Source organism: Pristis pectinata, chromosome 13, assembly GCF_009764475.1.
Source record: "Pristis pectinata isolate sPriPec2 chromosome 13, sPriPec2.1.pri, whole genome shotgun sequence".
In the NCBI taxonomy this organism is placed as follows: Eukaryota; Metazoa; Chordata; class Chondrichthyes; order Rhinopristiformes; family Pristidae; genus Pristis; species Pristis pectinata.
In genome coordinates, this window is record NC_067417.1 from 38,590,526 (window position 1) to 38,616,946 (window position 26,421).

The 26,421-nt window shown below is 38.9% G+C and overlaps 1 protein-coding gene across 1 annotated transcript in view; it reads left to right on the forward strand.

Moving 5' to 3' along the window:
- The window catches only part of edc4 (enhancer of mRNA decapping 4), a 74,345-nt gene that overhangs the window by 44,452 nt on the left and 3,472 nt on the right, over window positions 1-26,421 (forward strand). Inside the window, 10 exon segments of the mRNA XM_052028710.1 lie at window positions 377-528; window positions 3,393-3,516; window positions 3,773-3,806; window positions 5,212-5,398; window positions 8,783-8,938; window positions 15,339-15,413; window positions 15,416-15,453; window positions 16,811-16,976; window positions 17,975-18,161; window positions 20,916-21,135. Of these exon segments, the coding sequence (XP_051884670.1) occupies window positions 377-528; window positions 3,393-3,516; window positions 3,773-3,806; window positions 5,212-5,398; window positions 8,783-8,938; window positions 15,339-15,413; window positions 15,416-15,453; window positions 16,811-16,976; window positions 17,975-18,161; window positions 20,916-21,135 (1,339 nt within the window).

The following is a 26,421-nucleotide window of genomic DNA, read 5'->3' on the forward strand; positions in this document are numbered from 1 at the left end:
CTTCATAAAAAGAATTGGCTTAAATTCCAGTCTTGCTCATTAGTTATTTAACAGTTTTAATATGTGGTAGCAGGAGGAGGTTGGGGCAAAGGAATACTGGCCATTGCTTGATGAGGAAAGCAAGGAGAGAAGTGATTGGTTTGCTTGCTAAAGTTTGCCATGATGGTGTAATTGCAGATAAAAACTCATCAAAATTATATTAACTGTGTGCTAAGATGTCTCAAGGAAATTTTATGTATGCCAGTTGTATTTACAGAATGAAATTGGCAGAAATAGATAAGCGATTAAAATGAATGACTGCTCATGAATTTTAAAATGCTGATAAAACATTGTGTATGTACTTCAAATGTATATTCTATTATTTTTGTTAATTCAGTGATCACGATGAAGAAGTCGCAAGTCTTGCTACCACATCGTGCAGCTTTGGTTCAAAATCTGCCTCTCATCGACTTCCAGTTAAAGACTGGAAATCAAAAATATCTCCACGATCCTCTCCCAAATTGAAGAGAAAAAACAAAAGGAAGATGGGTATGAATCTTTTTTGTTTACCTATTTAAAATGCCAGCACAAGTAACACGGGATGCAATTTCTTGGTGCAGTTTGAACTGGTTTATCTTTTAATCTATAGTTTAATAATTTGGATTACTAATCCAAAATCAGGATTTAGTGAACCACAGTGTGTTGTTGAATGGTGAATGAAGCCTAAAATAAAACTCGTTCCATAGTAAGTTTCCTTGAAGTAAAAGCTATTAAAGTATTACTAAGATTATCATGTGTTACTTAAGTGGAACATCCTTTTTAACTGGACATTTAGTGAACAAATGTTTTGTAATTTTTTTTCCTCCAGTAAAGGCAAGATAGTTTTTATTTAAGCTAAGCATGTGCTATGCTTTCTGGCTTCCACAACTTATTATTTCTTCTAAGGAATTTGTTCCTTTTCCTTTTATGAATGCCAGATGCTCTTGCCTGATGTGGTGAGAGTGACCTTTTGAATAAACTATCTGGTGTTTCTTGGCAATTGTTTCATGGTTGGAAGTATATACACAGTGTTTGATGTTCTGGGCACGTTCTTATCTCTTGTGTGGAAACTCTCATCTAGTTGTACTGCTTGATATTTGTGCTTGACTGTGAATTGTGTTTTTTTTCTGGTATTGAAGCTAGGGGAGGGAAGGTGATTCATTTACAAAAGAATACATTTCACATTTTGACTAGGATTAGGCTTGGCTTTGTTGGTGGGAGTCTACACCTCCACAAATTATTCAAAGTTAATTACGTCACATTATCTGATCAAGGTTTTTAAGCACAACTTGCATATTTTGTGAAGAAGTTTTCTTCCTCTCTTCGTTGAAGAGGTTTTCTTCCTCTCTTCGTTTGTTTCTCTAGTATTACTGCTCCACTGCAAAGTCTCTTCAAGGATGCCCACTTAGAACAAGTTTTCTTACTCTCTTCACTTCCTATCTTCAGTCCTGAAGAAGGGTCTTGACCTGAAATGTTGACCACCTGCTTTTTTTTTTCCCACTGATGCTGCCTGGCCTGTTGAGTTTCTCCAGCATCATAGTATTTTTCATCTAGATTCCAGCATCTGCAGTCCTTTGTTTCTCTCTCTTACATATTTTAGCTATTGGCTTACTCAAATTTAGTGATTTCATTATCAAAGTAAATTCACTCCTGTACATTCCCGTAGAAGTATTGTGAAGTGTAGTTACTGTAGATTTTTGGAGGAAAAACAGCAACCAATTTGATTCCAAAACGGTAAACTATATATGCCATCTAACTAAGTTGAGGGATTTCTGCTAGTCTGGTTACCTGGAGTGCACATTTGTCTTTGAAAAATGCAATGGGATGTTTGTGTCTCTGACAATAATTAGATGGCCATTAAAATGCATTACCTGAAAGAGGAAGCCTCTGTGTGATGTTCCCTCAATACAGTACTGGACTGTGAGCCTAAATTATTTGCTAAAACTTCTGGAGAAATGATTAAACTTGTGACACACTGATTTTGAAGTGTGCTATCATTCAGAACTCTACTGCCTATGTCCCAAATCCCAACAAAACTTGTTCGCATTTCACCCTGTGCTTGCTAGATTTGCTCTTCATAAGCACAATTTCTGTTTTACAGTTTTAAAATCCCTTTATAGTCTACTTTTGTAATCTTCAGCCCTCTGAGATCTGCACTGCACTAATTCTGCCATGTAATCGTCATTAATATTTAATTGTTTCACCATTGGCAAATGTGCTCCACTATTGGCTCCGTATAACCTATGTTTGCTTTATCATCTTGTATTGCTTGATGTTAAACTTTAATTGAAAATGGTCCTATGAAATGCATTGGTAATTGGTATATTATTGTCACATGTACCAAGTTACAGTTTTGCTTGCATGCCATCCAGACAGATCATTCCATATGTAAGTACATCAAGGTAGTACAAAAGGAAAACCAACAACAGGATGCAGAATATAGTGTTACAGAGAGAGTGCAGTACAGATAGACAAATAAAGAGCAAGAGCCATGATGAGGTATATTGAGATGAAGTTTATCTTTATTGTATCAGAGGAACTCCTGAGGAACACTACCTCTGTTAAAGGCACCGTTGTTTTGTTGCTATATTGTTACTAATAGAGCTGGTCATACGAGAGTAACATCTCTGTACAGAATAGTTGGATTGGTATAATTGTAGGTTTGGGCTCTTAAATATGTTTTATTGCTTTTTCAAACTTTTTTGAATTAAGTTTTGGTGTATCATAGCTGCTTTCGGATGTTATCAGTGAAGCACCTGTAGGTTTGATGGATACATTTCTGACGTAAGAAGTAGAGTATGTACCTCTGTAAAGTACAGGGCAATGCCCCGTTAAATATTGGGAAGTCTGAAACCATTGTTCCCTAGCTATTGACCCAGTCTCTCCCTCGGTCAGAGATTGAATCAATTTGTTGCATTATACTATATGACTCTTGGGTTTTCTGACCCCAGTACAGCTTATGAGTTACTTTTCTTAGGCACCTGGATCTAATCAATTATCACCTCCAGATTTGACTATTTCAATCTACTCCTGGTTAATCATCATCTGTATAAACCTGAGTTCATCCAAAAGTTAGCTAACTTGCACAGAATTTTGGTTGTCTGTCAGTTGTTCGTTTCCTAACATGTATTAGATTGCAATTTGGCAATGTTTTGATTTAATTTTGTTTTGGCTTGGTATCAGATTTTGCCTGAATGTTCTTTGGATACACCTCGATATGTTAAAAGTATAAAATAAACGCTAGTTGTTCATTAGTAATATTTCTTTGTGAAATTTTGAGACAGAGCATACTCTGGCTCAATTAAAAAACACAGTTTCTTAAAATTAAATTCAACAAATTGATGCATTGTGCTGAGTTCTAAAAATATTTTTAGAAGTAGCAAAATTTGGAAATGAGGTACAAACTAAATTGGATTACTCTCATGACGCAGTTGAAACAAAGGAGTTTAACCATGTAAATCAAATAGTTCCTATGTTCAGAGAACTAACTTCATTAAAGTAAAGATAAGATACAGAACTTATTTCAGTGCCCTTAGATTAGGGATAGGTAAGTCAACTATTGTTCATTTTTTGATCACTGTGCATTGAACCTCACTTGTGTCTAGGCTGTTGATTAAAATGTGATTGAGTTATGTCTGCTACTTGTGACTCAATGCAAAGTAGACTACTAATTTTTTGAAGTGTTGTTACAGGTTCAAATTTTAAATGTGATAAAGTAATTTTCTTGGTTTTTTTCCCCCCTTTTGTTATTCAGGGAGACCACACAGTCCCCAAGATCAGAACAGCAGGTTGGTATTTGCAGATTCTTTTCAACCATTTCAAATTATTGGTTAATTCATTTTAAAATGCATTTATAGTTGATTGAATGCACACAAAAATGAATTAACTAATAATTTGAAATAATATATAAAGGGGAAATCAAATGCTTAAAACAAACTGAATTTGGTAAATATTGAATTAAGCATGGTCTATATTTGGCAAAACCATGGCAAATTTTTCAACATTTGTTTTTCCCATGCATATTTTCATGGGGATAACTAAGAATGCAGAAATTCGCTTAATTCTGTTTCATGCTGTTTGGCCTTTTGTTTAGGCTTCAGCATTCACATGTTACATCTTTGTTAATTGGTAATTGGTTTATTATTGTCACATCTAGAAAGCAAAGATCTGAAATGTTTAAATGTTATTATTTCTATTATTTTTTCCATTCGCAGGGAGGCATTTTAGAATATTCAGTTGTAAGATTCCAGAGTGAGTGAATTTTTGTGAAGTTGAATCCATGGGGAAAATAATTAAATTTTAGAGTTCTTTTGAAGTGGTGATGCCTCAAGTTGATGTTTTCATTAATATTGCTATTTTCTTTAATGTGTGGTCTCGACCCACTTATTATATTCTTATGTTCTCCTCGTTAGAACAAGTATTTGTAGTCCTACTGAACTCTCAAGGGTATAACTAGTGAAATTAAGAATCATCCTACTAAATATTTAAAACACAAATCTGAACAAACAGAATTATGAAATTAAATTTTGATCTGCTTCATAAAATGTAGATCTTCCTCAAACAGAATTGGATATTGGCCAATAGGATTATATGGCAAAGATCTAATGTGTATTAATGAATGTCTCTCTACTCTGTTGATCTTTTGATTAATTTGCCAGAGTTTGTAAAAAAAAATAATTATTATTATTGAAGAATAGGGAAGAATGCCCTCTGACTTTTCTGTGAAAAGTTGCAAGACCAACCAAGTGTCTGTCTTCAGCTTGATTTACATTTAGTTTAAATACATTAAACATGGCTAATTTAATACATGTTGGATGGAGTTTTCAAATGACTCTTGGGCAATTTGTTTTTAAATGTCTAATCCTTCTCCCATATTCTCTTACTATACACAAGGGTTTTTTAATCAGCTGATGGCTCCTCCTCCTCCTTTACAAATTAAGACAAACAGAATACTCTCTTCCTAGTCTTTATGGATTAGCTTCTTACTAGAGTCATTGAAGGAGCTTAATCGTTGTTCCTGGTGTACTTTCCCCAGACCCCCACCCCGTGGTGCTCAAAGAACTGTTTTTACCCTCTATATAAAATAATTACATTCATGTCAGAAGAATTTAAGTGCCATTACATGTATTCTGATCTATGTCTGAATTCATCTTTATTTAAACAAATTTTAAAAGATTTATTTTATTTCCCTAGCAACAGTTCAACACAAACCAACAGGAGGAGTTGCTGTCCCTGATACGCAGTCAACAGAGGGAGCTCTGTGAATTGAGACAGAATCAGTTAGAACTTGTGCAGAGGCTCACTGATCACATGGATGCAGTCCAGGGCTCAATTATGGGGCACGTGGAGCGAATTATGGTCACGCAGCAAGAACAAGAACGTATCCTTTTAACCTATTGGGCGGTAACAGTACACTAATACGTAGCTTAATGGAATTGGATGTTATCTCATTAGAAACACTAGACTATAGAAAGGAAATGCAACTGATGGTATCCTGGATGTTGATGTGTATGGTGCGGTGAAAGTCTATTAAGTTGCTACAAAAGATGCTGTTATCTCTGTCCAATGTGAGTAATGTATTGGTAGCAGTAGAAGACCAGAGCCTCACAACATGATTGACTGCATATGAAGTTCAACTGGACCTGATGTTAACAGGTCAGATGATGAGAGTCCAGTAATTATATTAAAAAGTAGTTAAGAATTATAATTGCTAGACCCTCTTGATTGTAAAGAGCCTAGTAAAGTTACTAGGGCTTGGGCAAAACCCTTCAATGGCTAGTATCTAACCAGCCACAAAGGCAAATGTGGTTGTTGTAGTGCAGTCATTTCAGCTCCAGGATATTATTGCAGGATTTCCTCAGACCTTTTCCTTGGCCTGGCAGCCTTCAGTTTTATCAGTGATCCATCCCTTGATACTCAGTGACGTTCCTGATATTACATTCCACCATTATGACAGTGAGTTACCTTCAACCAGAAATTTAATGATAGTCACAGAAGCACTGAGGTTACAAGAGCAGGCCAGAACCTGGCAACTCTGTACCATGTGATTCACCTGACTCCACAAAGCCTATCTACTACTAATAAAGTACAAGTCAGGAACAAAATGGAATTGCTATCCTTGGTGCAGATTCACTCAAATACTACCTTGCTTTAAGAGGATGGTGTAGTTCCAGCAACACTCAAGAAACCTGATACCATCCAGTGCAAAGCGGTTGCTGGTCTACCACCTTAAACATTTACTGCTCCCGTCACAATGTGCAATATACATTGCAGTTCTCACCAAAACTTTTGACAGATCCTCCCAAAACTGTAACCTCAATACTTGGAAGAACAAAGACAACAGGCGTCTCGGAAAACTGCCACTTACAAGTTTCCCTCCAAGTTGCACACATGACATGGTGTTGCTATTTCTTTATACTTGCTTGGGGAGTTAGGAACTCCCTCCCTTAAAGGACCTGCACCAGATGGACGTCTTTAAACATGGAAGCATTTAAAGAAGGGACTCACAGCTATTTAAGGGCTATTAGAAACAGGAAATAAATGCTTGCTTTTTCAGTAGCAACAACATCTATAGATTTTTAAAAAAAATGGTTCTTATAATTGATTAGAAAGGTTAGAATAATGCACTAGAGTGTTTGCAAACTAACACTAAACACAAGTGGAGCTTGATAACTTTTAATAAGCCAATTATTCTGAAGAAATGAGCTTGTGACTTTATATAAGAACCTAAATTGTGCCTCAGATTTAGGACTTCAGACTAGAATGGTGGATTTCTTTTCCCTTTGTCCTGTATTTTCCACTAATTATTTTCATCTGAATGACTAATGTTTCATGAAACAATTACTAAATAATTGGCATTGGATCATAGGTCATATTCAGCTTCTGCGTGATTGCTCTGGTGACAAAAACAGCAAGTCTTTAGCTTTTGCATGTTTTGTAAATATTTCATTATGATTTATTTGTACACATGTCAGAGATTTATATTTTCTGAGCAATTTAAAATGAAAGAATATTTTCCAAGTAATTCTGGCTAAAACACCTGCCACAAACCATTGCACAATTATCAAGAATGCAATCTGAGACCACATGTACTATAAAACTATTTTCTGGATGTGTGCACCTGTAATCTATTTTTATGGATTTGAGTGGAAAAGCATTGAGGCGTCCTAAAACATGAAACAGTGTTAAAATAAATGGAGCTCTCTACAGCAAATTGTGTGAATTAAGTGGGATGTGTTTCTGTGGCGAGCCTATGGGAATCATGATTGCAATATCTGGCTAAAAGTTATGGAAAAGGATAAGAAACAATCAAGCATAAATGTACTTAATTAGAAGAAGCATAAATTCCATGAGCCGAGAAAGGGTCTTTGCCAGTTGCTCGAAATCAAAAGTTGATAAAGAAAACAGGAAGGAGAGGCCTGGGGTTTTAGATACATAAATCCTTGGAAGTAGCAGGACAAGTTGAGAACAATTTTGTTAAACAAAACAATATATATCATCTTTAGGTTTATTAATAGAGTATAGAGTCCACAAAACAAGGAAGCAATAGTTGGTAAAGCACAGATCGGGCCTTGGATGTGCAGTTTGTTCAATTTGGGCATGGTGCTTTTGAAAAGATAAACATATGCATCTTGGAGTAGTTGCGCAGGAAGTACACTCAAATGTTGCCAGGAAGGGTGGACTTCAGTTATGTAGAGAAACAGGTAAAGCAAGTTGTTTTATTTGGAACTGAGGAAATTGTGTGGTGATTTTATTTAAAAATAAATACAAGAGATTCATAGTTTGCATGCAAGACACCAGATTCCAGAGGACACTATTTTAAACTCCATTATGGGAGGAGATTGCAAGGTAGACAGAGAAAAAGATTCAAAAGTGTGCTCAAAACTTCCTTGAAGTGCAGAATCCTCACTGAATCCTGGGGACTTGTGGCTAATACGCTCAAAGTGGACAAGCAGCATTTTGGATAGTACTGAGAAGCTCACATCTGTGCATCGGGACCCTGTGTATTGAGGCAAATGTTAGAACTGCAGGTTCTCCTTCTCCTATGGAGAGTCTGCAGTTCCCACATTGGCCTCCATAACCATCTCAGAACCCACAAAACTGGAGTGGAAGTAAGTCATCCATAATCTAAGGGACTGCCTAAAGAGAAGAGACATTATTTGCAAATTTCATTATTGATATGCATGTTGTAAATTCTGATGGTTTCAAAATGGTCCTGTGAAAGGAATAATGCTGTTCAGGGACTAGAACAAAAAAAACTTTTCATTCCAGGGGACCTATCGTGATCATATTTGTGGATTGTTTTAATATGTTTTTCGAGCAGCACAGCAGGATGCTGCTTTTGATTTCATCCCTAGCTATAGTCTTATGAATCCTATTAACACAGCAATGTTTGATGTCTTTGATCTTTTGACTTAATTATTTGAGATGTTTGTGATTTTCCTTTTCTCATAAGTGTCACCTCCATCACCTTTCTCCGTCTCCTCAATTTGTGACTTTGATAAACTTATGCTTTTTTTTGCCTTATTGATTGCTACTATTTTGAATCTTGGCAGTTTTCTGTATTATGAGCCTTAACACTTTGAACAGCAAACTTGTATCCCTTTTTCCCATCTTTCTGTTTTATTAAAAACATATTGTTTGCTGAATATCATTTACCTGACAAGCTGTAGAACTGATGTGATGTAAAGGTGCAAAATTACTGGTTTTCTTAGTCATAATCCATGTGATTTTAAATGATTTGCCTTAACTTTTGAACCTTTAGAGAGACGAACAGATAGGATCTTGGCAGAAGGACGTGAAAGAAATGGACAGCTTCAGGAGCAGTTCTCTCATCAACTATCTCAGACATTAGCAAATTCTATCAGTAATCGCATAGAAAAGACTGTTCGTGATGAGATGAAGAAAAGCTTACCACAATGTGAGTACAGGCTGAAAACTGCTTTGCTGAATCTTGTAGAGGAGAATTTAGTCACATTTTCAATAAATATTCTGTAATGCTACAAGAGCAAATACTGTGGAGACACGTTAGCCCGATACCCACTCTGGATCTTTTCATCTCTGCCGACGGGACAGTAACCGTCTCAACTTCGCCACTTCCCTCACCTATTCCAACCTCACCCCCTCTGAACGCACTGCCCTCCACTCTCTCCGTACTAACCCGAACCTCATCAGTGCTGTTGTAGTCTGGCGGACTGACCTCTACCTTGCTGAGGCCAGACGGCAGCTCTCGGACACCTCCTCCTACTTGTGCCTCAACCAGGACCCCACTAAGAAGCATCAAGCCACTGTCTCCCACACCATCACTGACCACAGAGGTGATATCTCCCATCTACAGCTTTCAACCTCATAGTTCCCCTACCCCGTACTGCCCATTTCTACCTCCTAACCAAGATCCACAAACCTAACTGCTCCAGTAGGACCATTGTTTCTGCCTGTTCCTGCCCCACTGAACTCATGTCCTCATATCTCAACTCCATTTTGTCCCCCTTGGTTCAATCCCTTCCCATCTACATCTGTAACACTTCGCACGCTCTCCATCGCTTCAATAACTTTCAGTTCCCTGGCCCTGATCACCTTATTTGCACCGTGGACGTGCAGTTCCTATACACTTCCTTCCGCCATCAGGAAGGCCTCAAGGCTGTTCGCTTCTTTCTTGACAACAAATCTAACCAGTTCCCCTCCACCACTCTACTCTGTCTGGCAGAACTGGTACTCACCCTCAACAGCTTCTCTTTTGGCTCCTCCCACTTTCTCCAAACCAAAGGTGTAGCCATGGGTACTTGCATGGGCCCTAGCTATGTCTGCCTTTTTGTCGGTTACGTGGAACAGTCCATTCCATGCCTACACCGATGACGCTTCCCAACTCTTTCTCTGCAACACTGATGACTGCATTGGTGCTGCTTCCTGCACCCATGCAGAGCTCGTCAATTTGATCAACTTTGCCTCCAACTTCCACCACGCCTTCAAATTCACTTGGTCCATCTCCAACACCTCTCTCCTCTTTCTTGTCTCTGGAGACAGACTATCTACTGAATCTTTCACAAACCCACTGACTCCCACAGTTACCTTGACTACACCTCTTCCCACCCTGTCACTGGCAAGAATGCTATTCCCTTCTCTCAGTTCCTCTGCCGCATTGGTTCACATGATGAGGCTTTCCATTCGAGGACATCAGAGATATTCTCTTTTTCCAGTAAATGGGGTTTCCCCTCCACTACTATCAATGCAGTCCTCACTAGCATCTCCTCCATTTCCCGCACGTCTGCCCTCACCCCATTCTCCACCACCACCACCACCACCCCGGTTATAACAGGGATAGGGTTCCCCTTGTCCTCACCTACCATCCCACGAGCCTCTGCATCCAACATATTCTCTGCAACTTCCGCCACCTCTAACAGGATCCCACCACCAGGCACGTTTTCCCCTCCCCTCCCCTCTCCACTTTCCACAACGATTGCTCTCTCTGTGACTTCCTTGTCCACAATCCCCCTCCAGGCACTTATCCCTGCAACTGTGCTAAGTGTTACACCTGCCCCTATATCTCCTCCCTCACCACCATCAGGGCCTCAAACAGTCCTTCCAGGTGAGGCAGCGCTTCACGTGTGAATCCATCTGGGTCATTTATTGCATCCGGTGCTCCCGGTGCAGCCTCCTCTACATCGGTGAGACCTGACGCAGATTAGGGGAGTTCTTCATCGAGCATCTTCACTCCGTCCGCCGCAACAGCTAGGATCTCCTGGTGGTCAGCCATTTTAATTCCGCTTCTCATTCCCACACTGACATATCTGCCAATGGCCTCTTCTACTGCCATATTGAGGCCAGATGTAGTTTGGTGGAGCAGTGCCTCATAGTCTCTCTTGGTAGTCTCCAATATGACGGCATCAATATTGACTTCTCTAACTTCTGATAATGACTCCCCTCTGTTTTCCTTTCTCCCCCCTTTTTTCCCCTCAATTCCTCTGACCCCTTCAGCCCTTTTCTTTCCCTCCCCTGATGACCTCCTTCCTTTTTATTCCATGGTCTACTGTCCTCTCCTACTAGATTCCTCCTCCTTCAGCCCTTTGACTCTTCCACCTATCACCTCCCAGTTTCTCACATCATTCCCTTTCGTACCCCCACCTACCTACCTTCCCCCCTCACTTGGACTTGCCTGTCACCCGCCAGCTTGTGCTCCTCCCCCTACCCTTTTATTCTGGCTTCTGCCCTCTTCCTTTCCAATCCTGATGAAGGGTCTCGGCCCGAAATGTCAACTGTTCATTTCCCTCTGTAGATGCTGCCTGACCTGTCGACTCCCTCCAGCATTTTGTGTTCATTGCTCCAAAATAATGTGGATGCTGAAAAGAGAAAGTGGTTCGCAGGTCAGGCAGCAACTACAGAGTAAGGAAAAAGAGTTAATGGGTCAAAGTTTGCTGGCAAATGCTGTCAGTTATGTGCTGAACTGCCAGCATTTACTCCTGTAAGTATCATGAAATTTGTATCTCCTGTGCGAAACTTAAGTCTCAAACTTGCTGGATGCTTTGTGCTGGAGCTTTCCTGCCTTTACACTAACACTGGATGTCTTATGGAATCCAATGTTAGAGCATGAATTTACTTCAGTTTTCCTCTAGTTACTTGGAGGAATTTTTAATTCATAATTGAGTTCATTAGTGATTATATTGAATTGCAGGGCAGGCTTGAGGGGCCAAGAGGCCTACTCCTGCACCTATTTTCTTATGTTCTTATGAGTTCAGTTAATGATTTTAACTTATTTTTGTTTTGCAAATGTTTTGGTTATACATGTTTTTAATTATTTTGAAATTGATTTATTGATTTTTAGATTTTTGAATGTTTTTCACTGTTGAGCTATTAAAACAATCAAAATGTTTAATAGGTTTGACAGCCAAAAAAACAGGATATGGTGCAGTTGGTTCCCAAAGTTTTCTTTTAGCTATTTGAGATTTTATTCGATCTACTCATGAGACGACATTATGCTCAAATCCCTGCCATTACACAAGGCATTGACTTTGGTGGATCCAGAAAAAATGTAACCTTATAGGTCAGCATTGAGCTTGGGTGGCTCATTGTTGGTTGCAGGTTCCAGCTCAGTGTTTCAAGTCGAAGACATTTTATCAGAACATTGTTATCACTTGTTTCTCACTCCATAGATGCTGCAGGTTTGATGAGTAATCTTGGCATTTTCTGTGGGTTCGTCAGTTCACTGGTGTTCTATATTGTTTTCAGTCATAAGTCAGTTATCAATCTCTACTTCTGAGTCTGATGAGCAAATACTAAGTACTGCAGCAGTGGTGAACAAACTGGCAAATATGTAGACACAAGAGATTGCAAATGTTGGAATCTGAAGCAAAGAAACAAACTGCAGGAGGAACTCAGTAGGTCAGGCAGCATCTGTAGAGCGAACTGGACAGTCGACGTTTCGAGTCGAGGCCCTTCATCTCCAACAGTTTGTTTTTTGCTGGCAACTTTGTAGAGTTGCTTTATTACTACTTAAAGCCTCCATTTCTTTATTTCAAATAAATTACCATATGTGATGGGTCCTTTATTGATCATTGATAGTCAGTACTAATCTCCCTGCTGAAATATTGTGTGATATTGCCACCATTTCTCCAGCTGCTAAGTAAACTATTGCACATTATATAGCATCCATATGACAAATGTAATGAAACCTACTGTTTTGATATTACCTATATGTGGTGTAGTTTATACAATGATTTTTCTGTTTATTACTATAGAAATAACTACATATGTGAATATTTTTGCAACCTTGTCACATTACTCAATTCTGACTTGTTGGAACTCCTGGTTACTGAACTGGTCTTATCTGGAGATGACATTGTGCTCACATTTTGAGTCATGACAATAAGTTTTATTTGGCCATCTGATTGCATCAGCAAATGAGTCGATTTAGCTGAGTGCTCATTTCCAATTGAGTTAAAAGATAACTGTAAGGAATCAAGTTCAGGGGTTTGAATTTCCTTTTGGTTGCATTGTGCTGCAGTCAGAGGCAAACTTGTAAATTAGAGGATCCCACCTTGGATCATATTTGGGTGGCCAGCGAGAAGTTGTGTGGGTGAGAAAGAATAGGAAAACTAGCTTTTTTGGAGTAACAAAGGTGAGACTTGGAAAAATATATTGTGTTCCAAGAGTGAGTATTTGATTTTAAAATCACATGGAGATACGAAATGGAGGTTGGGACAGAGAAGGGGATTGAATGCATTAGCTTTTATATTTGTACACAACTGGCCAGAAATGTCACTGGGTTTGCACAAGTTTGTAACAAATATTCATCAAGGCAGATATTTATTAGAAATTAAAATAAATTCAGGAAGAACATCTGTGATTACAGACAAAAATTCCTAGTGTTATGGTACCAGCAGCAATCTTTGAAATTAACAGCAGATAGTGATGAAAGCTTTTTGAACAATTTTATGTTAATTTTTTACCATTCTTCTTTAAGTAATTTACTGAATTGTCATTTCTGCAATTGTTTTCTCCGCATGATCAGATGAGGGAAAGCAATTTCAGCGATAATTTCCAGGCTGCCTTTTAGTTTAAGCAATTTGTGAAATTTACTTTAGTGGACATTCATTTCTGTCAAACTATTGCTATTAGCACACTGATTCAAAATAATTGAAAACATGGGGAAAATTAATTGTATAAAACTCTTTAGTAGGGCAACAAGTCTAATTTGATTTTGATCAATGCCCAAATTTTTGCCATCAATGCAAGTTTAAAACAACCTTATTACTCAAGTTAGACTTTACGGTTCATTGTCTAACAGGGTTAGAATCAAGGATCACATGCAGAGGTCATTAATTCAGGAAAAGATGAAGTTTCTTCACCCAGAGGAAGAGGGTGATTTTTTTTGGACTTATCCATCCAAGAGCACTGTGGAGGCTTCAAACCTCCTTGAATATATTCAAGGATGAGTGATATATTTTTCGATATTAATGAAATCTGGGTTAGTGCAGGAAAGTGCCACTGAGTTAGAAGTTCAGCCATAATCTTATTGAATACCAGAGCAGGCACAAGAGCCAAATGGCCTATTTGCACTTATCTTGCTATAGGGTATCCTATTGGTTGCAGATATGTGCATTTGCTGCACACTCATTACCTCTTACGTGTACAATTGAATTTGAGAATATGTTATCAGGACCGTGCCAATGGTCCTAATTCACTTAACTGGCTACTGGGATAGGGAAACTTCTGGCATTATGAAAGTTTAACAAAATTATTCATTCATTGAACTGAATAGTGCAATTTACAGAATAGTAATGATTTTATTTTGCATAAGTATATCCATTATGCTTGTGTAGTAGGACACCAATGATCCAGCACACTCAGAACTTTGGTGCCAGAACGAGCAGATTTTCTGGAGTATTGGGCATTATTCGTATTAATTTTTTCAGATGTTACATTGTATTATAATAAATTTCCCAGTGACCTCATGTCTAAAGGGAACTTGGGAACTGGGGCCTCAGCAAGTGAGGAGGGAGCATGGCAAACATTATCTGATGAGCCCAGATGCCAAGTCATCGAGATTTCCACATGGTTGGATACTGGCTTATTGGAGTTTTGCACTATTCCTTATACTGTCGCTGATAATTTTTATTTTCATCCCTGGCTGCAACCATTGCCGAATGAGGATAGAGAGAAGATATGGCTTATCGATATTGTAAATATTTTACAAAGTTTATGGTTGACTCAAAGAAATACTGATTCCCACAGTTACTTGTATCACTTGTTTGCCTCTTGCAGTGCTTTTGCCTGTTGAGACTGTGTGTAAATTCACCTATTGATTTGGATCTATATGAGCATTTATTATCCATTCCTAATTGTGCTTGAAACTGAGAAGGTATTTGAGGTTAATCACCTTCCTGGGTCAGGAGTCACATAGAGGCTAGACTGAGCAAGGACCGCAGTTTTTCCTTCCCTGAAGACATTAGTGAACCAGATTGATTTTTATAACAATCCAGTAGTTTAGTGTTTACTTTTGCTGAGGCTAACGTTTTTCTAAATCCCAGAATTTTGTTTAATTTATTTTAAACTACTTGATTTTATATTCCTCTTAATTTTGCAATTTTCAGCTCATACAATGTAAGTAGCCTTTTCAACACAGGTTGACAGCATTAAGCTCTGAAAAATTGATGTACATGCCAATTATAGTTTAACTGTGTATTTACTATGAAGGGAGCATTGAATGCAAGGATAATACTTATGTCCTTATTGATGCATTAATGCAATGAATTTAGTGAAAATCCTTGTTTCTAAATGCATATTGAAGAATTGTTAACACAAAATTATTAAATCTTTTTTCAAAGCTATTTCCAAAAGTCTGGAGCCAGTGTCTGGTCAGTTGAATAATCAGATTGCAACCAAGCTTGCAGCAATTGAAGGAATATTAAAAGAAATGTAACAAAAATGGTAAAATCTAAGGTAAGAATTTTGACCATTTAAGTATCAAAATATTCTCAATTTCACCTTGTATAATGTGACCTAGATGAAAAAAGATGGATTATTTTATTATTCAGTTAATCTATTTCTGCAAGTTTACATGTTTCACATCCCAATCATGTTTTTCCCTGTTGCACCTGTTACACTTGCTTCCCTTTTCTCTGGGATTTCCTTTCCTACTGTCAGTTACCACCTCCATATAGGCTGTCTAGATCATTGACTTCTCCATGGTTGTTGTCGATGTTACCCAGTGTTAGGGATCTTTTCTTAGAACGCAGACACCAATTGTATTGTTTCTCCTCTGGAAACTACTCGCTATGCATTGATTCATCTTCACTGCAGCAACTCGACCAACGGGAGCATCTGTCCTGCCTCTGAGTGGTCAAAACTTTCAACAAAAACAGGTAAGTTCAAACCTCAGTCAGGGGTAGGATTTGAATGGTCATCCTACAGGTGCTACATTTCTGTGTTCAACTTCAACAACTACTTGATCTTCCCTAATTAGTTCATGCCACATTTGTAATGTATATAATTTTTGAGTCCATCTTTATTGGGAGTTTTTCTGGTTTTGCATCTCCAGCTGTACTAGTTGCAACAATATTTTTAAATGAGACGGTGCAGTAATTTTTATAAATGAATGGAATTATAAAACACAAACACTCTAGTCCATTAAGTTTGAACTTTCGTTTGTGTATTGAGATGTTCTAAAGGAACTGGGTAAAAACCTGTATGGGAACAAACTTTTTTGTCAGGGCGAATGTTTCCCTTTTTATTGTTTAAAATCTTCAAGTATTGATGCTTTAAAGTTAAAAATGTTTCAATTTTAAGTTAGCTTTGTCACCAGAACAAAATTATATACAAATACTGATGCTAGAAGCTATGCATGTGGTAAGCTTCAATTTGATCATTCATCTTTATGAAGTTCATGTTGCATCTATTCTTATTTATTTTAAGTCCCTAGTGTACATTATCATTGTGAATGAGATCTGGATCTCAGCCACTGTTCTCATGTTCCTGGTTGGTGGAAGGAGAGGAGAGTTGGTGGAGGTTGTTATGGTTGCATGTGATGCAAAGAGTGACTTGATAAAGCTACTATTACCTCTTGGGTGAACAGCTTCTGGGGAGAAAGAAAGTACTACGTTTGCTGCATTGTATAACTGAAAATGCACATTTATATGTGCCGAAACAATATGCTGGATCCCAACCATACAACGCTGGAAAGCTGCCAGCATTAAGTACTACTTTTCCTTATTTAAAGTTTTACTTGAATGTTTGTTTTTATCCAGTTTGAAAGTATCAGATGTGCTTGGTTTACTTCTTTTCTGGCTTGTGGTTGCAGAACACTGCAGAGAGTATTGGAAGAGCTGCAGCTGATGCTTTGCAAGGACCAATACAAACTACGTACAGAGAGGCATTCCAGAGCATAGTTGTACCGGTGTTTGAAAAAGCATGCCAGTCAATGTTCCAGCAAATAAATGACAGCTTCAAACAGGGAACTCAGGAATGTAGGTGTTACTTATATTAATATCCTTTATAGTCACAATGAGCCAAAACTCTACATACATAAGACAAAGCTTTGATTCTTTTAACAATGGTAATGATGATTTTTTTTCATTTTATGGTAAAATCAAAGGGCTGTATGGAATTGCAGCAGTACTGAGCAGGCAGATTTGGATTGTTAATATTCTGGGCTGAATTAGCTGATTTGTGTTCTGCTAGTGGCTGTGGGAGGGTTGGAAGATCTTGCAGTGGGACAGCCTTTGGATCAGGAAGGAAGGAGTTTCTGATTCAGACAACTTGTAAGTGATTCTTGCTTGTGTGTATTGTCATCAGGTAAGGAAAAGTTGACCTTTGGTATGTTGAGACAAATGGGCTGAGGAGGTCAGATGAATGGAAGGAGGTTGGACAGATGGAGGGGAGGGAAGGGGAGTGAGGGAGGGGAATTACCAGAAGGAAAGGAGGGAAGGGGAAGGGAAGGATGGGCTGGGATGGACGGAGGTGCGGAGGAAGGGAGGTGGTTGGATGGAGAGGAGAGGAGGGGAGGGAAGGGGTGGAGGCATTGGGTGGACATGAAGGAAGTGTTAATGTGGGTCAGACAGATGGAGATGATGGGAGGAGGGTTCAGATCGAGAGGAGGGGAGGGAGGGATATGGAAGATAGAATGAAGATGGTGGTCGATGAGAAAGAGCTGGGAATTACAGGAAGGAAAAATGTTTTTAATGGAAGGTTTGGGGATTGTTTAGGATGGAAGGTCTGAAGATGCAAGGAGATGGCTTAGCATCAGCAAAATGTGTCAGAGATGGGAGGGGGTTTGGGAATGGTAATTGACTGATACAGGGTGATACAGGCTTCTCTGCCCTGATGACAGTCAATGCCTGTACAATCATAAGATCATGATGAAAGCAAATTGTGCATTATTTTCAGATGAAATCAAAAAAGTAATTTTCAATTCACTCACTAACCTAGGATGTTTACATTTTAAAACATGTATTTCACCACACAGATATCCAGCAACTTGAGATCCACCTTCAGTCAAAGAAGACCCAAGAGCAAGAAATCAGAGATCCAATGATCAGTCAGTTACAACAAATGATTGATCACTTCCAGAATGCCACAGATCACCTTGCTGCTACCATCACAAATGGTATGCGTTCAGAGATGCAACATCAGCTTCACATCATTGTTGGCAAGTGAGTAGCAAAAAAGCTAGTTACGTTACTACTTAGTGTTGTGCCAAAATGTAGATGCTATGAATGTATTGTCATGATGCCACCAGGACCAAGGCTTAAGTTAAACCAAGATGTTAATGATCTACTGTTGTAAAATTTTTGAGTTCCACCAACCAGGTTTGCTGAAGGTACAGTGTAGAAAATAATTTTGTACTGCTGTAGAGAATATTTTGAGCTCGGCTACATGGCATTTCAGTGCAAAGCAGAGGGAACTTTTAGACCACAAATGGCTTTGCAAAACCCAATCAAAGAATGCTTGATGCAATCTAGTGGATAGATTTTCAACCTGTCTTTACACTGGTGATGGTTGTCTGCTGTCATAGAAATCACCTAATTTTAATGCTCATTAATTTCAATAAAAATAGAAAATGGGCACTTTACATAATACTCAACTATTCCACAAAACCAATTTTATTCCCACTTAGTGGTAATCAACAGCTAGATATCTAGATTGGGAAAGTTGTCCATTTACCAGCATAAATTCTTCACTAATTGGAATTATCTGTGGAAATAAAATATATAATAGCGAAGTGGAACAAATAATACGAGGTTTTGGTTAGAAACTTAGAAACATAGAAAACCTACAGTACAATACAGGCCCTTTGGCCCACAAAGTTGTGCTAAACATGTCCCTACCTTAGAAATTACTAGGCTTACCCATAGCCCTCTATTTTTCTCAGCTCCATGTACCTATCCAAAGTCTCTTAAAAGACCCTATCGTATCCGCTTCCACCACCGTTTGCCGGCAGCCCATTCCACGCACTCACCACTCCAAGTAAAAAAAAACTTACCCCTGACATCTCCTCTGTACCTACTCCCCAGCACCTTAAACCTGTGTCCTCTGGCAACCATTTCAGCCATGGGAAAAAGCCTCTGACTATCCACACGATCAATGCCTCTCATCATCTTATACACCTCTATCACGTCACCTCTCATCCTCCGTCGCTCCGAGGAGAAAAGGCCGAGTTCACTCAACCTGTTTTCATAAGGCATGCTCCCCAGTCCAGGCAACATCCTTGTAAATCTCCTTTGCACCCTTTCTGTGGCTTCCACATCCTTCCTGTAGTGAGGTGACCAGAACTGAGCACAGTTCTGTGGTGATCCTTGTGTCCTGAACCAGTGTTTCAACATGATATTCTGCACAACCAAAAACAGGCCCACAATTGTCTTTCCTGTGAGCTTATCCCTCCCTTGCCGGGAGCTGCAAATTGAAGCCTTATATTTCAGTAGGTGAGAGCATTTGGCATCTACAGAAGGTGCAATATGTGGTCTTAGTTTGCCAAAATGGTAGCATGTTTGTTTTATAACCTGTGTAACATATATTTCCATCCAGATTCTGGGACATATTCCTTACTAATATGTAGTTTTCCTCAAATCGCAAGGTACAAAATCAAATTATTGTGGATTCTACAAATATGAAATAAAACAATACAGTGAAACTCTGACAATCTAGCATCCTCGGGACTTTGGTGCTGGACTAGTAGATTTTCTGGATCATTACATGCTACTGCTATTACTACCCAAATATACTTATGTCGTTGTTTTCAATGTTATACAGGAGTATAATAAATTTCACAGTGAGTTTAAAGGGAGTGGGGAGTATACAAGCTTGCCAGTCCACAGTCCAGACCCCAACCCCAGCCCTGGTTGCAAACATGACCGACATTCTGGATCACGGCCCCAGCCACACTTCCTGTTTGCTCTCTGGATCCCCAGTTCACATTCTGGATGAATGAGTGAGCCAGAAGCCGGGCCATCACAATTACTGAATGATTGGATGCTGGATTATCAGAGCTTTACTGAACTGTGAATTTTCTTCTTGATCATTATGAATTGAGTAAACCGTTATGTATCACTCTAATATTCCATTCTGCTTTCAACTGCAACAAGTTGTACATTTCGTACTTTGAGTGCAAGGAACAATGAAGGTGTGCTCCTTGATGAGAGGTTTTGTAAATTATGACCATTTTTCAACACAGAGTTTCATAACTATTTTTGTAACATGTTAGATCTTAATAAATTTGGCTTTTCAAACGATGTGGGAATTTACTACACAGGTGGCTATTGGCCTATCGAGTCTTTGGTTCAATTCCACCTTCCAGCCTTTAGTCAATAGCCAAACATTAGTATAAACCTATGTGGATCTGAGCAAGGTGAAAGAATTTTAAATCATCAACAGTAATTGAACAAATTGTATATCCACACTATGTATTCTAAACCTAAATAGCACGTGCCATGCCATGTTTAGCAGGATCACAGTTAATTTCTAGTCTTTTAATTTGGATGCACGCAGGTGCTGGCCTGCTTTTTCTTTGCCTGTAAGGCAGCCTAGTTCTTTGGTGAGTCACCTGCTGTAGCATTTTGAGATCTCTGGATAAAGCCCCCATGGGATAAAACTCAGGTGGAACCACTGCAGCTGAGTACATGTGGGGTGAGAAATTTTAAAAACAGAATATTTGTAGTTATGTACAGATTCTTTTGATATTATTCTATACATAATTTTAAGGCCAGTTGAAAAACATCATATAAAAACTAGAATATATTAACTACAGATTAAAAGTTGATTTTTTTTCTTATTTGTCATAAATGAATTGCATAGTTCAGCATGCTAATTATTAGATAAGAGACAGTTTGTTTTATCAAGTGTATCCACAGCATTTTCCATATATAGGACAATGAAAAATGCTTCATGACATTAATAATGATTTCCAACAGTTTGCAGGAATCAATTTTAACTCAAGTGCAAAGAATCGTTAAAGGAGAAGTTGGACTAGCAATGAAGGAACAACAGGCTGCTGTTGCTTCTAGCATTATGCAGGCCATGCGATCAGCTGCTGGAACCCCAATCCCATCGACTCACATGGATTTCCAATCCCAGCAGGCCCACATTTTGCAGCTGTTGCAGCAGGGACAACTTAACCAAGCTTTTCAACAGGTATGGGTAGGAGATTAATGAAGCCTGTTACCCTGAGATGAAACATACATTTATCTGGTTTATTTCATGAAATACTTTAAATTCCTTGCTTTTAATAGATTTAACCTTTTTACATGCAAACATTTAGTATCCCTTTAAGATTTGCATGCCACGTAGAGATATTTTGGTCAAGTGTTCATCCCTATTCCATAAGAATCTTTTGATCCAGTTTTGTTCACATGAGCAGCAGTCTTCAGTGCATACTAAATGTTCTCCAGTTCCTTTTGCTGAATTTCACATCAGCTTAATTTTTGGAAGGTTTATTATTGGAAAAAGTTCTAGAAAATGCTTGTGCAGTGTCATTTGTTATATAAAGACCAGTCAAAAGACATACTTTTAGTGGAGATGAAGTTTGATATTTATTGGCTGACACTCTTGTATCAGTTGTTCTAGAAAGTCTGTTTTGAATCTTTGATTCCAATAGATGCTGCATGATTTTAGCATTTACATTACATGTCATATATTTTTCCAGGTTACTGATATTTCTGCTGCCTAATACCAGAATGATAAAAGTAGCACAAACGCCAGTACTTGAAGTTAGTACTTCAAAAACACATTATCCAATTCTGTCTTTAAACTTTAGGTCAGAAAGGTTGGATACATACAAAAGAAGTTGTATCTATTTGTTACGTAAACTAACGCAAACTTTCACAGTGCATTACCGTCTGATTTAATAATTTAAAAGTAAATTTGATAGACATTTCCTCATCAAAATTAAATTGTTCCCTCAGTTTAAATGTTGTACCTGCATTGATATTTGCTTGTTTGAGTGTTCATTGTTATGCCTGTTCAAGTGACTATTAGGTAAGGTATTTTAAAGGGAAATAATATCTAATGAATCACCATATTTTGAACTGAATTCTGAGCATGAACAACAACTTTCTAAATATGGAAGGTTATTCACTATGGCCGATGTAGTTAATGTGCAATTATCCTGAAGTGAAATGAACACTAATTCCCTATCATGATATTTGCAAGATAACAACAAAAGTATTTAAATTGCACTGGCTGCTTAGTCCCTACAGAACTTGGTAGTCTATGTGTGCAGTGAATCAAAAGTGCACTGAGGCCTCGCTGGGTCCTAAAGTCTATTGGGTGAAACAATTAAACCACAGTGTCTATGTGGTCCTGAAGTCCACCATGTTAAACATCTAACTTTTTGCTCTCATGAAAATGAAACTGTTTGTCTACTTTGTAAAAATCTAAGGCTGCCAGCTGTTCACTAGTTTAGCATGTGTGGTTGATGTGAACACATTGATTTCACATATTAGCAGTTTGAGAAAGGCAAAATAAAAGCTGTACCTATTGTGCTAGGTTGGTGGGAGGAAATGGGAAATGGTGGCTTCTGCATGGAGAGGGTCAGAGGTGTTCGGAGGGGGGAAGATTTAGAGAGAAATGGAGGTTACATGCATATGGATAGGCAAGCCCAAAGAGGGGTTTGACACGAGAATTTGAAATTGCATCATTAAAGATTATAAATGGCAAAGCATTTACCATTGAAACATTTAAGAATGTTGGTATTCTATGATTGTTTAATTGTATATTTAAACCATAATTAAGTTGTGATTAATATTAGTTGCTTGACAAGAATCCATTTTTTTAAATCACTTAGCAGCCCTGTTTTTGCAATTCATCAGAACTTTTGGTTTGTTGTCTGTGTTTCTACAGTGAACCAGTAATGTGACTACTTTTAATTTTTCAACTTTAAAATGGAGTATATGACCATTCTGTACTACTCAGTGAGTTCTTACTTCATAATCTATTTCCAATATTCCAGTTCTGGTTGAGTGTGGAAGAGCCATATATGAATGCTTTTGAGAGTATTGAGTTTTGCACATGAATTTCTTGCATTGACACTGTGAAGGCCCATGGTTCCATTATCTAAAACTACTATTGACAAATATTTGCAGCACAGAAACAAGCTGTTCAGCTCAACAGGGTCCATGCCAGTCGCATGTTCATGTTCCACACGTGCTTATCTGACTCCCCTTTAAGTGTGTGAAGATATGTCTGATTCTAAACTAGTTGCAGCAAAGAAGTTTCAGATATTTGTAGAAAATTTACAACACAAAGTGGTTAGTTGGCCCATAGACAATACCAGTTCAAAATAGTCCCAGACCAGCCATCAGTTGTGGCAGGGCTTACATGCTATAATCAGCTACAAATTGAAGTCGGCAGCGTAGTCATCAACAGCACATCCCTTCCTGATGAGCTTAACGCTTTCTATGCATGCTTTGAACAGAAGGGGATTGGTTTGTCACCACCCACCCTGACAGCCTCCAATGCAACTAAACCTGTGGTCACTGTTAAGGACATAAGATCAATCTTCCAGAGAGTGAACCCGAGGAAAGCATCTGGCCTGGATGGTGTCCCTGGCCGTGTCCCCAGATATTGTGCTGATCAGCTGGTGGGGGTATTTACAGACATATTTAACCTCTCCCTGCTTCAAGCTCAGGTTCCCACCTGTTTTAAGAAGATGACCATCATTCCGGTACTGAAGAAAAGCAAGGTAACATGCCTCAATGACTACCGACCAGTGGCTTTGACAACCACCATCATGAAGTGCTTCCAGAGGCTGGTCATGGCACGCATTAACCTCAACCCACTGCAGTTTGCCTACTGCCAAAACAGGTCTACAGTGGATGCCACCTCCCTGGCCCTACACTCATCTCTGGAACATCTGGACAGTAAAGACACCAATGTTAGACTATTGTTCATTGACTACAGTTCTGCCTTCAATACTATAATTCCAAGCAAACTCATCATCAAACTCCAAGACCTGGAACTCAACACCTCCCTCTGCAACTGGATCCTTGACTTTCTGACTAACAGACCGCAATCAGTGAGGATAGACAGCAACACCTCCAGCACGATTATTCTCAACACTGGTGCCCCACGAGGCTGTGTCCTCAGACCTCTACTCTACTCCCTATACACTCATGACTGTGTGGCCAGATTCTGCTCTAACTCCATCTACAAGTTTGCAGATGATACCACTGTAGTGGGCAGTATCTCAAATAACGATGTCGGAGTACAGGGAGGAGAGAGAGAGAGCTTAGTGGAATGGTGTCATGACAACAACCTTTCCCTCAATGGCAGCAAAACAAAAGAGCTGGTCATTGACTTCAGGAAAGGGGGCAGTGTACATGCACCTGTCTACATCAGTAGTGCTGAGCTTGAGAGGGTTGAGAGCTTCAAGTTCCTAGGAGTGAACATCACCAATAGCCTGTCCTGGTCCAAACATGTAGGTGCCACGGCCAGGAAAGCTCACCAGCGCCTCTATTTACTCGAGGCTAAAGAAATTTGGCATGTCCCCTTTGACACTCACCAACTTTTATTGATACACCATAGAAAGCATTCGATCTGGATGCAACCTGCCTTGGTATGGCAGCTGCTCTGCCCGAGACTGCAAGAAACTGCAGAGAGCACACAGCCCAGCACATCACGGAAACCAGCCTCCCCTCCATGGACTCCGTCTATACCTCTCGCTGCCTTGGTGAAGCAGCCAGCATAATCAAAGACCCCACCCACCTGAGTCATTCTCTCTTGTCCCACTCCCATCAGGCAGAAGATACCGGAGCCTGAGGGCACATACCACCAGGCTCAGAACAGCTTCTATCCCACTGTTATAAGACTATTGAATGGTTCCCTTATATGGTGAGATGGACTCTTGACCTCACAATCTACCTTGTTATGACCTTGCACCTTATAAGTAACTTCCACACTCTCTCCACTTTTAGCAGTTGTTTTTTTCTTATCAGTCTTGTGTGCTTTTAATGCCACTCATTACTATACTGTGGTGGTATGCCTACCATATTGAGTGATTTTTTTTTGTGTATTTTCCAACTTATGCTCAGAATCAACATGTAAAATTGAACCCCTTTATTATCCAGGGATAACCTGTAAAGGAAAGCATCTTGTATGCCTTTTTAGCTACCTTGTTCACCTGTCTTTAAGAATATGTGACCATTCACTCCACGTCCTTCTGGAACCTTGTCAGATGATTGCATCATAAAGGGAATTCTTGACAATTCTTGGTTGTACTTGTCAAGGGCCATCATATATCTAGTTTTGCATGCAAGTGAACCAACGTGGTAACTTGTTTCCTGAGAAATATTACTGAATTGCAGTGTTCTGAGTTTTTCTCCAGTTGGGAGCTATATGATCCATGTTTACATGGTTACAAATTGCCCAAAGGTAATAGTAAGGCAATCTGAAAATCTCAACATTAAATTGCTTTCAGATAGAACTACTGCAAAGATTATATTACTGGGTACTGTCTACTGAAGGCAGATTCATTAAAGCTGAATCACTGCAACTGTGCTTTGTGTACAGTTTATAGAAATGATTGCCTGGCAATAACTGGCTTTTGTACTAAATTAGCAAACAGGATATTATTTTCTATGAATTAAGCATTCTCAAAGGAACTAAAATTAAGCATCATGCCCTCTTCAAGTAGTTTAATGTTGCCACAAGTAAGGTTAAAGTTGCAAGTAATTAAGATTGTGTAGGGTGAAAAATCGTCTTTCTTTTACTGGATGCTGTTTTTAGTAAGTTATTATTGCACTCTACCATACAATAACATCCCAAAAGATGAGAACATGCATTGACGTGGACCTAAAGCATAATACAGTCTGTTGGTTTGCAACTTTCCTGACATAACACTGCTGTCTATGGTTTACTTTGTGAGCAGAGGGGGTTCTGATTTGGTCCAATGCCATTCCTCTAGTAATTTTTTTATGTACATTTTTTTTGCATTTGTGAGTTGAAGCCTCTGACTAGAGGTGTATCACAGGGATCTATGCTGGGGTTTTTGCTGTTATATACATTAAGAATTGAGATGTGAATGCAGAAGTTTGATTAATAAGTTGCTGATGGCATGAAAATTAGTGGTGCTGATAGTGAGGAGGGTGGTCTAAGGCTATTGATCAACTGGTAAGTTGGACAGGACAATGGCAGATGGAATTTACTCCTGATAAGTGTGATGTGATGTATTTTGGAGGATCTAATACATGTGCCATGAATGGTAGGTTCTGAGGGAGTATTAAGGAACAAAGGGACTTTGGTGTACTAGTCCAAAAGATTACTGAAGATGGCAGCACAAGTAGATGGGGGTGTGAAGAAGGCATAGAACTTAAGATCAGAGAGGTCTTGGAACAACTTTCTAAAACACTGCGAGGCCACAGCTGGAATATTGTGTGCAGTTCTTGTTGCCACACTAAAGGAAGGACATGATGGCACTGAAAG